Genomic DNA, 15,235 nt, shown 5'->3' with positions numbered 1-15,235 from the left:
CACACCGTGTTTGATGGAGTTCAGACGATAGGCAACAAATCATAGAGAGAAATACATATATATATACATATGTATATGCCTCTCGGAGAGCCCGGCAAGCTGCTGAGAGTATCCCGCCCACACGGGCAGAGCCTGGCAAGCTCCCCGTGGCGTATTCGAGATGCGAAAACCAGTCACTACAACAAGACTCACTCCCCTGACCCTGAAAGAGCCTCCGATCATTGGGAAAGATGAGAAAGGAGAATCTGCTAAAATCTCAGGGCTAGGACAAATAGAGACGTTACTGGCACCCGCTCAAGTAAATCCACGAATAATGGGATAACAGTGATAACAGGGGTGAGGGGTTGGGCCACCTCTGGCCACGCTGAGGGCACCCCCCTGAGGGCTCAAACCCGGGTCCTCTGTGTGCAGAGCTCTTAGAGCCTCTCCCAGACCCCACCATGGGGACTTGTGGTTCTCACATGACCCTGAAACGCCCTCAGAGGATATCTCACGCGAATCGGCCTGCTCATCCCTATTATTTCCCTGATTCGGGCCCCACCCGGTGTGCTCAGGGCTGACTCCTGACCCTGTGCTCAGGCATCGCTCCTGGCGGGGCTCAGGGGCCCTGATGGGATGCCAGAGATCAAGCCCAGGCCGGCCCTGTGCAAGGCCAACATCCTCCCCTCTGTGCTATTGCTCCACGTCAATACTTCCCTTATCCCTTTAGTCTTGTGCATGCCATGAAATAGATGCTCAATAAACAGCTGTTCCGGACACCCCACAAGACTGTCTGTCTCGCCCTGAACCAGAAGTCGGGGAGAGGATGGAAAGGCTGGGGGGCAGCTCTCACTTCATTGGGGATTTTCCCGGCGACCTCAGGTGGGGCGGGCAGCTGCGTGTGGTCCTGTTGATGTGCCCTGACCCTTCTGGTAAATGCCTCCATTAATCCCCCCGCCTGGGCCCTGGGCTCAGGTTTCCGTGTCAGGCAGATGTTGTCCAGAACCCTCTGAGTCCTTAATCCTCAGGGCTCCAGCCTCTGTCCTTACAAGGGAACAACGGGCTTGCTAAAGCCACCATCTGTGCCTTGGTTTGTAAATGCTCACAAGGGTGGGGGGAGGTCTCTATAGTAACAGCGAACAGCCATGGAGAGGGCTGCATGCCATGTGCGTGTGTGCGTGTGTGTGTGTGCGTGCGTGTGTGCGTGTGTGCATGTGTGTGTGTGTGTGTGTGTGCTCGGAGCACGGAGGGAGAAGGCAGGGGACGGAGGAGAGGGACAATCATCCCACACCCTGATTCAGAAACCTGTTTTTTTTTTTTTTTTGCTTTCATGATAAGCTATTAATGAATCTTCACCACGGCTGGATCATTATCCCAGAGATAATCAGCTACTAAGATTCCTCCCTGGAGTCGCTGGCGGGGGTGGGGGGTCTTTTTTAAAGAGATCCATTCCTTTCCGATCACGGGAACCGGCCTCCCTTCTGGGACACGGGCAGACGTGAGCGACGGGCATCGTGGGGTGGGAGGAGAAGGGAAAGAACGGACGGCGGGAGCCCGGGGGAGCTCCAGGGAGAAGGGAGCTGACCTCCCCGGACCTAGTCGCCGGGCTGAGGGGATTCTGAAATGCCAGCTGCATGATTCTGAGTTTTGTGGTTCGGGGACCACACCCAGCGGCGCTCAGGGCTGACTCCTGGCTCTGAGCTCAGGGCATGGTGCCGGGGAGCGAAGCCGGGGTGGTGCCCGTGCGAGGCACGTGCCCGCTAGCGGTCCTGACGTCCCATCCCCAGCTACCATGCTGCAGGGAGGCAGAAGGGAGCCCCTGGAAGGCCCCAGGACAGCCAAGAGAAGGTGGATTCTTGTGTTTAAACAAACCCGTTGAGGGGTCAGAGAGATAGTCCAGGGAGCCGGACCGAAGCGATAGTAGGGTGGGGAGGACGTTCGCCTCACACGCGGAGGACCCGGGTTTGATCTCTGGCATCCCATAGGGTCCCCCGAGCACCAGCAGGAGTGATCCCTGAGCATAGAACCCAGGAGCAACCCTTGAGCATTGCCAGATGTGGTCCTGAAACAAACAAACAAAAGAAATAGGGGATTAGTGCTTGCCTGCTCAGTTCAATTCCCCATCGGGCCCCAGGGTGCTGCCAGAAGTGATCTTCAGTGGTCCTGAGCATCCTGGGTGCTCCCCCCAAACAAAATTAAATTAACCAACTTGGGGCCAAAGTGATACTAGAGCAGGGAGGGCGTTTGTCTTGCACGCAGCCGACCCGGGTTCGATTCCCAGCATCCCATATGGTCCCCTGAGCACCGCCAGGAGTAATTCCTGAGTGCAGAGCCGGAGTAACCTCTGAGCATTGCTGGGTGTGACCCAAGAAGCAAAAAAAACAAAAAAATTAACCAACTTGTCAGGCTCAAAGGGACTTCCTGGAACTGGATGAGGAGAAGTGGTGGCAGGGGACAATGGGTTTCCCTCTCCATATGTTTTCAAGAGGTGACCAGAGTGGATCTTGAGGAGAAAATACACACATTACACACCCGGTGTATTAGGTGGCTGAAAAATAAGGCAACGGGACTGGAGAGACGGCACAGCGGGAGGGTGTTTGCCTTGTACAAGGCTGACCCAGGCTTGATCCCCAGCATCAGAAGTGAATCCTGAGTTGAGGGTACCTGAACATCACCAAGTGTGACCCGAAAAGCCAAAATAATGAAGAGGATAGGCTGGAGCGATAGCAAAGCGGGCCGACCTGGGTTCAATCCCCAGCATCCCATATGGTCCCCAGAGCACCGCCAGGAGTAATTCCTGAGCATCGCCAGGTGTAACCCAAAAAGAAAAAATAATAATTATGAAGAGGAGGAGGAGGAGCAAGAGGAGGAGGAGGGGGAGTGGGGAGGGGAAAGGGAAGGGGAAGATAAAGAAGACAATAATTTCGAGCACAGACAAATGAGAATGAAAAACCAGAATGGGGCCTTGGAGCCACAGTAGAGCAGGTAGGGGGTGGGGGGTGTTCACCTAGCATGAGATCCAGCACCCCACAGGGTTCCCCGAGCACTGCCCAGAGTGATCCATGAGAGGCAGGAGTAACCCCTGAGCTCCGCTTAGGTGTCCTAAAAACAAACAAACAAAAAAAATCTTTTGCTTTTTTTGTGGGGGGTCACACCCAGCGATGCACAGGGGTTATTCCTGGTTCACAGACTCAGGAATTACTCCTGGCGGTGCTCGGGGGACCCTATGGGATGCTGGGAATCGAACCTGGGTCGGCTGCGTGCAAGGCAAATGCCCTACCCGCTGTGCTATCACTCCAGCCCCCAACAAAAAAAATTTTTTTCAAAAGAAAAAGTAAAGTCAGAAGGAAAGGTAGCAGATGCAGCTGATGCCAGTTCCATCCCTGACTCTGCATGCCCCCCAAAGAACCCTCCGGGGTCACCCCTCAACATCATATGGTGTGCCCCCCAAACAAATAAAATAGAATGCAGATCTCTTAGGGGCAAAAGTTGGACAGTTCATTATAAAGTCAACCCTGACCCAATACTCTTGCCCTGGGACAGCCGGGGGACGGGTAGGTAATTAGCCTGCAGATATGAAAAGCCATCGTCTACACACACACACAGTATGTGAATATTTAACAGGCTTTAATCTCCACCACTGAACCTGGTGTCCCAGAACTAAGATATGGTTAAACAAACCCAGAGTGCCACTGCAGAATGAGGGGGGCTCATCCCCCATGCACGAGCCACTCTGCAGTTCAGAGGGCAGGCCGCTTCCAGACAGCGCTGTGCTCTGTGAGGTTCATTCTGGACGTTCCAGGGGCTGGCGTGATGGTACAGTGGGGCAGCTCGAGGCTGACCAAGGATCCATCCGCAGCACCCCACAGGCGAGTGCTCTGCTGTGCTCCACTTCCTAGTTTTTTTGTTTGCTTGTTTGTTTGGGGCCCACATCTGGCAATGCTCAGGGGTCAGTCCTGGCTCTGAACTCAGGAATTGCTCCTGGCGGTGTATCATCGCTCTGACCCAAGTTTCCTCCGTTTTGATTTCTTAAAGCTGGAGTGATAGTACAATGGGTAGGCTGTTTGCCTTGCACGCGGTCAACCTGGGTTCAGTCCCTGTTACCCCATATGGTCCCCTGAGCACTGCCAGAAGGAGTAACTCCTGAGTGAAGAGCCAGGAGTAACCCAGCAGGGGTGACCCAAAAATACCTAAAGAAAAAAAAAAGCACAGAATTGAATTATCATTGATCTTGATGACTGTGGTGTAGTGTGGTATAGTGTTGCGTGTGCGTGCGCGTGGACGCACACCCCCTTAGGTGCCAAGTGCACCCTAATTCTGGTGAACAGTTAGTCCCAGCACGTGATCCACAGTGATGCCTTGTCCCAGTCCTCCTCGCTGAGGTGAGCCAACCTTCCTGAGCTCTTCCCAAGCTGAGAGCAGAAAGGCCGGGAGGGTCAGCTGGGGAGGACAGCCAGGGCGCATCTTCCCTGGGTTTGAACCCGTGTCTGTGGGGGGATTCTTCAGCTGGACTCAGATCTTGCTCCACACAACCGCAAGGAGAGTTGAGTTGGGCTTTAAGTCAAGTAATCAAGGATCTGGGGCTGGAAGAATAGCAGAGCGGGGAGGGCATTTGCCTCGCACACGGCCAACCCAGGTTCTATTCCCAGCATCCTATAGGGTCCCCTGAGCACCACCAGGGCTAATTCCTGAGTGCAGAGCCAGGAGGAACCCCCTGAGCATTGCTGAGTGTGACCCAAGCAAAAAAAAAAAAGTAATCAAAAATCTAGCTTGTGGCAGCGGAACCAAGGAAACCAGGTGATTTGAGACCTGCCCCATGCACACGGGCATCCCAACAACCCAGACTAGGGTGAGCCCTGAGGAGCTGCGGCAGGGGGTGGGGGTGGGGTCTGAGGAGCTGCAGCTACTGTTCCTGCACGGAACATTCGGTCATTTGGTCCTGCGGAAACCACTCAGCGCCGGCCAGTTGGAGTCACCTCCTGTCCCCAAAAACCTGCCCCTGTCACCTCCTGTCCCCAAAAACCTGCCCCTGTGGATGGAACCAGAAAAAAAAAGTGCCGGGCTCACTGTCGGGCTCCCTTGGCAGGGAGTGAGCACACGTACACACCTGCACATGCACTCTCACATAACATACGCACCCACATAAACACACACATACGCACTCACATAAACACACATGCACTTACATGCTCAAATGCATACTCACACATACACACACAGTGACACACAGATACATACACATAATACACACACACACACTCACATATATACACATAGTGACACACAGATACATATGCATGTAATACACACACGTGCGCACACACATACATGCATATACATACATGCACACTCACACACAGGCACACACACACATCTCTGAGCTGTCCATTCCCAACGGGCCTCAGTTCCTTTTTCCGAAACTGCCCCCACCCCGGCGCCCTACAGCTATAAGGCAACAGCTCTAGCCCGGAAGGGAGAGAAGCGATTACTGTGGCCCCCCACCCCAGGCGGGGGTGGGGGGGGATGGGGTGGGAAACACATCCCAAAGTTCAGAGCCTCCTGTCGAAGTGGGGTCCCGAGGGAGACCCTGAGGAGCCTAGTGAGAGCCCCCTCCCCCGCAGAAAAACACCCACACCACTTTTGGGGGGCGGGCGGGGGCCGGGGGGCCGAGCAACCCGAAGTCAGACTCTTATTCTGAAGCCAAGGCCACAACCTATGAGGTAATCTTTGAAGCTGCAGGCGAGGCGTCATCCCATTGGCTCCCGGGCCGAGCCCCGCCCCCGGCCCCCGGAGCCCCGCCTCCCCGCGGAGCCCATAAAAGGGCCGAGCGCGCGCTCGGCGGGGCCGGCCGCTGCCTGGACGCCCGCGGGCGGGGGCCGGGCGGGGAGCAGGTGAGGCGCCGGGGGAGCCGGCCCGCGGCCGCGTGGGCGCAGAGGGGGCGCGGGGAGGCTCCGAGGGGCCGGGCGGGGAGCCCGGGGGGGTCACGCCGGGGCGCGGGTCCACGCGCGGAGGCCTTGCTCCCGGGGGCGGCCAAGGCAGGGCAGCTGGACGGCGCGCAGGTGAGTCGCTGGCGCCGCGCCCCGAGGCCGGTCGGAGGAGGCGCGAGACGGGGCGGCCCGCCCCCGGCCGGAGGGCAAAGACCCCGCTCAAGGCGGGGGGGAGGGGCGCTCGTTAAGTTTCCTCCGCGCCCCGCCCCCAGGCTGACGACGCCGACGCCCCCCACCCCGGCCCACCTGGACGGGCAGCGGCTCTCGGATTCGGCGTTCAGCACCGGGGCTGCGGACAGCGGCGCGCGCTCCGTTTCAGCACCTGGACGGCGGACAGCTCCCGCGGGCGCGCCCCGGTGGGCACCGCGGGGGTCCTCGCCAGCAAGCGGTGGGGGTCGGGGGCCGGGGATGACGGGGACCTAGAGGTGCCCAGCGCTCCTGGAGACGTGCCCCATTGTTCCAGACGCCCTCGAGTCTCTCTTTCCCTCCCAGCCCAACAGGTGTGACGGCCGGTCTGGAGGACGCGGTGGCTGACCGAGATGTTCCCGGGCAAACTCCCACCAAAAGCGACTGTGCCAAGCATTTTGCACACAGCACATCACGCGCGCTTGCACCCGAGGACCGGGTGGGGTGGGGGGGGTGGGGGGGTTATCCCAGACTTGTCCTGCTGAGAGTTGAGACCCACTCAAAGGGCAGCCCCCTCCCCACCCCGTGGGCTCAGGACGACCATGGAAATGGGAGGGAGTGGACACGCGCAGTGATCTCAGGTGCGACAGCTCAAACCAGGTGAAGGGAAAGATCTGGATGCGGGTGGAGGGGCAGGACGCGGGGTCTCAGGCGGCAAAGGGGGTGTTGTGTGCAAAAGGCGGCAGAGAAGCCTGGAGCGATCGTGGTCTGGTGCTGCGTGGAAGACTAGTGATTTTGTTGTTCTGATATACTATGACAACAAGTCATAGCTTCCCCACAGCGCAGACCCCTGGCAGCCTCCCGCCCCTCGCGCCAACCCCCCCCAAGATGGATAAGCAAGAGATAAATGGGGTGGCGGGCGGGGGGAGGGATGGCTCCCCCCTAGGGGTGGTGGGCTGGCAAATCCCATGGGAGAAGTCAAGGAGGTGAATAAGATGGGGGGGTTACCCTGCAAATCTGTAGCAATGTCCAGCCCTTGTTCAGCCCCACTAGCTGGAGCAGTGTCTCTGTCCCCAGCCGAGGGCCTTTCCCAGCTCACGACGCCATCCAGGGAACCCAGAGGGGCTGGCGAGGGGAACCACCCCCCAGACCACGTTGCTATGGAGACTTTTCAATTAAGGTTCCAGGAAATTATTTTTCTTCCTGCACCATCCACTTCCCCCACTCCCTCCGTTCTCCGCCACCACATCCCCCGGCAGTCGAGCGCTCTTGGCGCTGGGCTAAATGTGGATCTGGGAGGTGACTCAGGTCATTGTCCTGGAGGCTCGCCCCACCGACTGCGACGTTCACCTGGAGCCCACTCGGACTCTCTGTGCCCCTACCGCGCCCGTGGCTGGGAGTGCGCCCCCACGGCCCCCGGGCCCACGATCACTGGCCCTTAGCCACCCGCTTGGGAGGTGTGGGGGAGGGAGACGCTCCTCTGCCCTCAGTGCCTCGGACAGCCCCCTCCCCCGGGAATTGATGGCTCCAGCTGTGGTGGCAGCTGTCACCCAGCGCCCAGCCTGGACAGAGCCTGCGTGCTGTGTCGTAGTTTCACTGCTTGTTCACTCACGGGCGCCAGGCTTGAGTACCCGGCGCTCAGCACACTTGTGGCGAATGCACCCAGGCACGGGGGGAAAGACATGTCCATCCGTCCATCAACGGGGCAATGACTCCCGCCAAGGCGCTTCTGCACACCTGCGGAGACCCCATGCGTGTCCTTAGTGTCGCCTCCCGAGACGTTAAAATGCGACGGTGGCTTCAGGTGTTTATTGGGGGAGTATAATTAAATTTGTGGACACTCAAGGGCCCCTTCAGCCCACTAACCGCCCCAGGAGAGCGCCAGGCTCATTTAATTAGCAATTATGAGACATCGATTCGTCATTAGCTCTGGCAACTCTGACTCTCTCCTTGGCCCCAGACAAATGAAATCTGCCTCTTCTCCCGGGAACCCTGCCTCAGTGGGTCTATGAACAAGCTGAGGAGGGGCAGGGGCAATAGGACAGTGGGGAGGGCGCTTGCCTGGTTCACAGCCCCGGCCCAGGTTCAATCCCCCCCACAGCACCCCATCGGTCCCTGTGCACAGAACCAGAAGTAATTCCTGAGCACCACCGGGTGTGGCCCACGAACAGAGTCGTCCCTGGCTGGTGCTCCATAGCGCACTGGAACACCAGGTGGACCCAACGCCGCCCTCCACATCCTCCTCCCTCTCTTCCCGTCCACGTGGCGCATCCCAGAATCCTCCAGGCTACTCCATTCGAACAAACCCATTCTCTTTTTCTCCAGCGTCCACCTCCATTAAGCTTTTCCACTATAACATGAAAGCATCAGGCACACGCACAGAGACAGGCGCGCTCACGTACGGGCGCGCAAGCACGCAGGCGCGCAAGCACAGAGAAAGCCCGTGTACTGTCCATGGCCTGGGATGACTCTTCCCCAGGCTGGCCCTGCAGCGCTCCCAAGGCTGCCCAGCACCACGGAGTTCTAAGACCCTCACACAGTGCCCAGATGGAAGGAAGGGGAAAAGAAAATAAAGGGAGGGAGGAAGGAAAGAAGGGATGGAGGGAGGGAATGAAAGGAGGGAGGAAGGAAGGGAAGAAGGAAGGGAGAGAGGGAGAAGGGAAGGATGGAAGGAAAGAAGGGGGAAGGGAAGGATGGGAGGGAGGAAGGAAGAAGCGAATGATGGAAGGAAGGAGGGAAAGAAGGATGAAGGAAGAGAAGGAAGGAGAGAGGGAAGGGAAGGGGAAGGGCTTGTCCAGGTTCTCCACTTTCAGCCATGTGCCACCACTGACCAAAGAAACCTGAGGGGAGGGGCGGCGGGCTTCAATTCTCTGGCTTACATGAGAAGAGACCCCTGGGCGCTGGGAGAGAAGCTGAGTTAGGGGCCTGCACAGAGGGTTGGGGCCAGAGGCCAGTCGGGTCCCCCTAAACTCGCACCAGGTTCATCTGAACTCCTCTGGCTCTGATTTGGCAAAGTTCCTCCTTTGATTGAAAACCCAGAGGCCAGAGTCATAGAATAGTGGGGAGAGCATTTGCCTAGCATGGGGGCCAACCCGGGTTCGATCCCTGGCATCCCAGAAGGCTCCCCGAGCATCACCAGAAGTAATTCCCGAGAGCAGAGTCAGGAGTAACCCCTGATCATCTCCGGGTGTGAGCCCAAAAACAAACAAAAACCAACCATCAGGGCCAGGACGATAGGACAGCGAAGAAGATACCCACCTTGAGTGTCAAGAACTGGGTGCGATCCCCAGTATACCCCGAAGTCCCTCTATGGGACGTGATCCCCTATCAGTGATCCCTGAGTGCCTGCCGAGAGCCAGGAGGCAGCCTTGAGCACTTACAGGTGTGGCCTGAATACACCAATCAGGACCAGGATTCCAAGAACCATCATGGGGGCTAGAGCGACAGTACAGCGGGTAGGGTGTTTGCCTTGTACGCAGCCGACCCGGGTTCAATTCCCAGCATCCCATAGGGTCCCCCGAGCACTGCCAGAGGTAATTCCTGAGTGCATGAGCCAGGAGTAACCCCTGAGCATTTTGGTCGGGTGTGACCAAAAAAGAAAAACAATAACCCAAGAACCATCATGGGGCTGGAGAGAGGATAGCCCAGTCTGGGCATGGAAAAGGTGCTTGCCTGGCATGCAGTAGACCTGGCAAACCTGGGTTCAGTTCCCCAGTACCACCCAGGATCCTCAAGGCACCTCCAGGAAATGATTCCCGAGCACAGAGTCAGGAGTAGTCCCTGAGCACCACCCTATGCGGCCCCCAAGAAACAAAACTTGTTAAGACTGGGGACTCAGTTCATCGTCCTGATTTTTTTTTTCTTTTTGGGTCACACCCAGTGATGCACAGGGGTAACTCCTGGCTCTGCATTTAGAAATTCCTCCTGGCGGTGCTTAGGGGACCCTATGGGATGCTGGGAATCGAACCCAGGTCGGCCACGTGCAAGGCAAACTCCCTACCCGCTGTCCTATCCTCCAGCCCCTCATCGCCCTGATTCCATCTCCAAACCTACCCGCCCCCTTCCCCGGTGCAGAGCCACCGGCCGGTAAAATCCAGTGACGAGGTAAACGCACTGGGATGCCGCGCAGCCTCGTCAGAAGCAGAAGCTGAGCAGTACCTGATGACTCACCCCAAAGAGGCCATGAGCTCGGCCGCCAATTAGTCACCTTCTCCTGCCGGCCCTGGGATCCACTTAGCAGCCGCGAGGGGGCAGGGGGCGGGGAGGCAAAGGCTGGAAAGGTAGACACCCCTTTCTTGCCTTTCCCGCATTGTGCTGGTACAGCCAGTTCCCTTGATACAGGAACTCATTATCCCTCATTTCCTGTTGAGAACTTCTTGGGGAAAGAGGGAGAGGAAAGGGGACCAGAAAGGTTGCTCATCGTGTGAGCTCATACCCTGCGTGCAGACGTTCCCTGACAGAGGCAGAGGCATGGTCCCCTCAGCCCTTTCAGGAAGGACCCCAAGGCCGAGCAGGAGTGGGCCAGGAGCCCTGCTGAGCGTGCCCCCAAAAAAGCAGAAGGAAGGAAGGAAGGAAGGAAGGAAGGATGGAAGGAAGGATGAATAGAGGAAGAAAGGGGAGGGAAGGAAGAAAGGAAGGAGGGAAGGAAGGAAGGAAAGAAGGAAGGAAGGAAGGAAGGAAGGATCAGGATCGAAGGAAGGAAAGGAAGAAGTAAGGGAAGGAGGGAGGGATGGGGGAGGTGGTGCAGGGGCGAGGGTGCTTGCTCTCACTGCACCCTGCCAACTGCAGTTTTCATCCCCACACAGATAGTCCCCCCATTACTAGGGGGATTGCTGCTGAGCACTGTGCCAGGAGTAGCCCCTGAGTAGTCACTGTCACTGTCCTCCTGTTGTTCATCAGTTTGCTCAAGCGGGCCCAGTAACGTCTCCATTGGAGACTTTGTTGTTACTGTGTCTGGCATATCGAATACGTCACGGGGAGCTTGCCAGGCTTTGCCATGCAGGCGAGATGCTCTCGGTAGCTTGCCGGGCTCTCCGAGAGGGGCGGAGGAATCGAACTCGGGTCGGCCATGTTGGCTGCGTGCAAGGCAAACGCCTTACCCACTGTGCTATCGCTCCAGCATTCACCTCAAAAAATACATAATGGACAGCTCACATACACCCATGTTCCTGATTCCCAACTGGCCCATTCCAACCCTTCTGCCTGCTTTTGCTGCTGTGTTTGCGCCACAACCAGCAATGCTCAGGGCTGACTCCTGGCTGGGCTCAGGGGTCACTCCTGGTGTTCTTGGGGGACCCGATGTGGTTCTGGGGATCAAACCAGGGTCGGCCGCGTGCACGATCTCTCCAGCCCCTTCACTATTACTTTCACGTTGTTTCTTCGCTCTTCTGTTCTGTTTTGGGAACCACAGCGGTGATGCTGAGGGCTGACTCCTGGCTCTGTGCTCGGGGATCACTCCTGGTGGGTCTCAGGGGACCTTATGGGGTGCCAGGGATCAAACCGGGTCAGCCATCGTGCAAGCAAGTGCCCTCCCCGCTGTCCTATCACTCTGGCCCCAACATCTTTGCTATTTTTTTTTTTCAGATCAGGGCTGGCTACCGTCGCGTGGCGCGGGCTGCCACTATCTCTATGTCATCTTGACCCATTTCGAGGGCCTGGATGAAAGCCAAGGGTTTTTCTCTTGGCTGAAGAAGCTCCGGGTGGGGCCTCTGTCTTATCTGATGTCCTCCCTGGGGGTCACGGTGCCCATGCCATCATTATCCCAGCACCTGGAACGCGGCAACACAGGTACCTGTCACAGCCCCCAGGAAGTGAGGAAATTACTTGAATGAGCCAGAGCCGCGGCCGCCCCCCAAACTCTGGATCCGAAGGTGCTGCTTTCCTTCTTTGCCAGGTCCCCGGCCCCCCTTATGCCAACATACGTGGGAGGGACCAGCCTTGTGCCTGGGAAGCTCCGGGTTCCAGAACAGTCAGACCAAATGACGCATGTCGGTCGGGGTGCGAGAAAGCACGGGGTGGGGGTGGGGTGTTCAGGCAAAATGCCTTCCAAAGGGCCCTGGATGCTTTTGTCTTGGCGGTGCTCAGAGCTGACTTCTGGCTCTGCGCTCAGGGATGGCTCCTGGCGGGGCTGAGGAGACTGATCTGGGCGATGGGGACGAGGATGGAACCCGGGTTGGCCTCACGCAAGGCAGTGCCTGCCTGCAGGACGGTCTCTCCAGGCCCATTCCCTTCAACCCTGTCATAGCGAGGAGCACAGATGCGCGCACGTGGGGGTGCTCACACTGCAGTGCTCACACACAGGGTGCTCACACACAGGGCGCTCACACCCTGGGGTGCTCACGCTGGGATGCTCACACACAGGGTGTTCACATATCGGGATGCTCACACAGGGCGTTCACACACTGGGGTGCCCACACTGCAGTGCTCACACACTGGGGCCCTCACATATTAACGTGCTCACACTGGGGTGCTCACGCATTGAGGTGCTCACACACTGGGGTGCATTGCTCCAGAGCTTCCCCAAGGTCAGTGCATTTAGGCGGGCCTTCAGCATCCACCCGGCCCTTGTCCCCCCACCAGCACTACCCATGAGCCCCACCCCAGCCCCTGGGGGACAGGACTGGCAGCGGGGTCTGTGGCGAAGGCACCCCCAGCAACCCCTCGTGGGCGGAGGGTCCCTCCAGTCCTGAGCGGGACCACCAGCATGGGCCCTGCCATGGGAGGGTGACGTTGACACGGCAAGCAGAGACCTTTGATCACGCAGGCACCAGCCGGGTGTGAGGCTCCCCCACTGCAAGGAGGTGGTCTGCAACCCCCCCCCCCCACACACAGCGGGGGTGAGGGGGGCGCCTGGGCGCGCTGATTACACCCTGCACCTTAATGGGCCCTTCAGGGGAGAGCGCCTGTGGTTTCCATGGCAGCGGCAGCAGCCACCAGGCCTTCTCCACCGCCCACGCCTGACTCTGGGGTCTGCCCCCAGCATCCCCGCCTTTCTGGATCGCCGGGTACCAGCCCGAGTCCAGCACGGATCAGAGAGGGTCATGTGGGGGGGGGGGGTCAATACCCCCAACGGGTACCGCCAGCTCCTGCTCCCTGGTCCAGCCCGGCAAGGGAAGGTTGACGGGAACAGAGCACAGAGCGAGGAGGGGCAGGGAGGGCATGGGCTCGGGGAGGGGGGTGCCACGGGCCCCACGCCCACCCTGAGTGTCACCACCCCTGCAGACAGGAAGGGGTACAGAGGTGTAGGGCGGAAGGGAAGGTGTTGGCTTCGCTTGCAGCCAGTGCCAGGCCAATCTCCCCAACAGGAGTGATCCCTGAGCACAAAGTCGGGAGTCAGCCCCAAGCACTGGGCGCGGCCCAAAACCAAAACCCAAAAAATCTGCCATTTCCTAACACCTTTGACACCTCTGCAGAGCGGAAAGGCGCCTCGTCCCTGCTAGGAACGCAGCACAGGTGCTGGCCTTGCACGCGAAGGAGCCGGGTTCGGTTCCCGCCCCAGCACCCCCTTGGGTCCCCAGGAACACCACCAGCAATGAGGCTTGAGCACAGAAGCCAGGAGTAGCACGTCCAGCGTTTCTAGGAAGTTACTGAAGGCTCTGGGCTCAGCTGTGACCCCTGGCGGTGCTCTGCAGAAAGTGCAGCCCGGGGAGGGAACCAGGGGCAGCCAGATCCCTGTCTACCGGGGGTCCTCAACGCCCAGGACTAACCTCAGAGCACTGCGGAGCGACAGAGCACTCATGAACTCCTGGCTTTTCTTATTTTGGGGGAGGGATTTTTTGAGTCGCACCCAGAGATGCTCAGGGGTTACTCCTGGCTCCGTACTCAAGAATTAGTCCTGACAATCCTTGGGAGGCTCTCTAAGGATGCCAGGGATTGAACCCGGGTGAGCCACTTGTAACGCAAGTGTCTTACCGCTGTGCTATTTCTCGGCCCTCCGGGATCATTTCTTTTTTGCTTTTTGGGTCACACCCGGCAACGCACAGGGGTTCCTCCTGGCTCATGCACTCAGGAGTTACTCCTGGAGGTGCTCGGGGGACCCTATGGGATGCTGGGAACCAAACTCAGCTTGGTCGCGTGCAAGGCAAATGCCCTCCCCACTATACTATCGCTCCAGCTCCATCCGGGATAAATTTTTAAAATATCTTTTCATGGAGCTGCATCAGAGGTACAGAGGGAAGAGCTTTCTGCCTGCACGCAGCCAACCCAGGTTAAATCCTCAAAATCCCATTGGGTCCCCTAAGCACCACCAGGAGTAAATCCTGAGCACAGAGCCAGGAGTAATTTCTGAGCATTTCTCAGAGTGGCCCCAAAACCAAAAAAGGGGCCAAAGCCAAGTGCGGTCCCAAATATTAAAAAAAAAAAAAAGAATAAGGGGCTGGACCTATAGTACGGAGGGCAGGGCGTTTGCTTTGCACGTGGCGGACCCGGGTTCGATTTCCAGTATCCCACATGGTCCCCCGAGCACCGCCAGGAACAACTCCTGAGTGCCAGGAGTAACCCCTGAGCATCGCTGGGTATGACCCAAAAAGAAAATAATTAATATTTTCAGTACCATCTGTGTATGACAAACACATACCAACGCCCCCCAGCAGATGACTGGACTGGCATACCCGTATCTGAACATGATTTCGTGCTCGGACTCTGGACCGCATGCGCAGTCTGCCAGCGAAGGGGTTTGCCCCAAGTCTGCTGCCACTGCCGCCTTCCAGTTTCCACCCAGTTTCCAGCCCTGACATTCTCCTGTGAATTCGTTCTTTGAATGAATCTCGTAGCTTGTTGCAGAGTGGCTGATTGTGTCGCAGGACACGGCCATCTGCGCGGGGACAATGCAGACGGAAGCACCCCCCCCCCCATGATGGGTGGGCCTCCCCCTGGGCACCAAGTTAGCTGCAGAAATTCTGACTCCTGGACTCCAGCCAAAAGGAAATAAGTAATCAGAGTTCGGGGGGCTGGAGCACATGCTTGACGGCGAGGAGGCCGGGGAACCACAGAGCCAGAACAGCCCCTGAGCACTGCTGGTAAGCCCGCTCTCCAATGACACACCTGCAGGGGTGCAGCGGGGAGGGCGCCGGCCTTACACATGCCAGACCTGGGTTCGAGCCCCTACACCCCAGAGTGTCCCCTGAGCCCTTCCAGCCTGGGCA

General features: G+C 58.1%; 1 protein-coding gene across 1 annotated transcript in view; it reads right to left on the bottom strand.

The window, feature by feature from the left end:
* The window catches only part of LOC130016543 (dipeptidyl peptidase 9-like), a 46,474-nt gene extending 31,570 nt beyond the window's left edge, over positions 1-14,904 (bottom strand). The window contains 2 exon segments of the mRNA XM_056107263.1: positions 6,213-6,288; positions 14,826-14,904. Coding sequence (XP_055963238.1) covers positions 6,213-6,288; positions 14,826-14,904 — 155 coding nt within the window.
* Between the last annotated feature and the right edge of the window lie 331 nt (positions 14,905-15,235).

This window comes from Sorex fumeus, unplaced genomic scaffold, assembly GCF_029834395.1.
Source record: "Sorex fumeus unplaced genomic scaffold, SorFum_2.1 ptg000156l, whole genome shotgun sequence".
Lineage (NCBI taxonomy): Eukaryota > Metazoa > Chordata > Mammalia > Eulipotyphla > Soricidae > Sorex > Sorex fumeus.
Note: the sequence above shows the minus strand (reverse complement) of the source record. Positions and strands in the feature narration are given on the sequence as shown.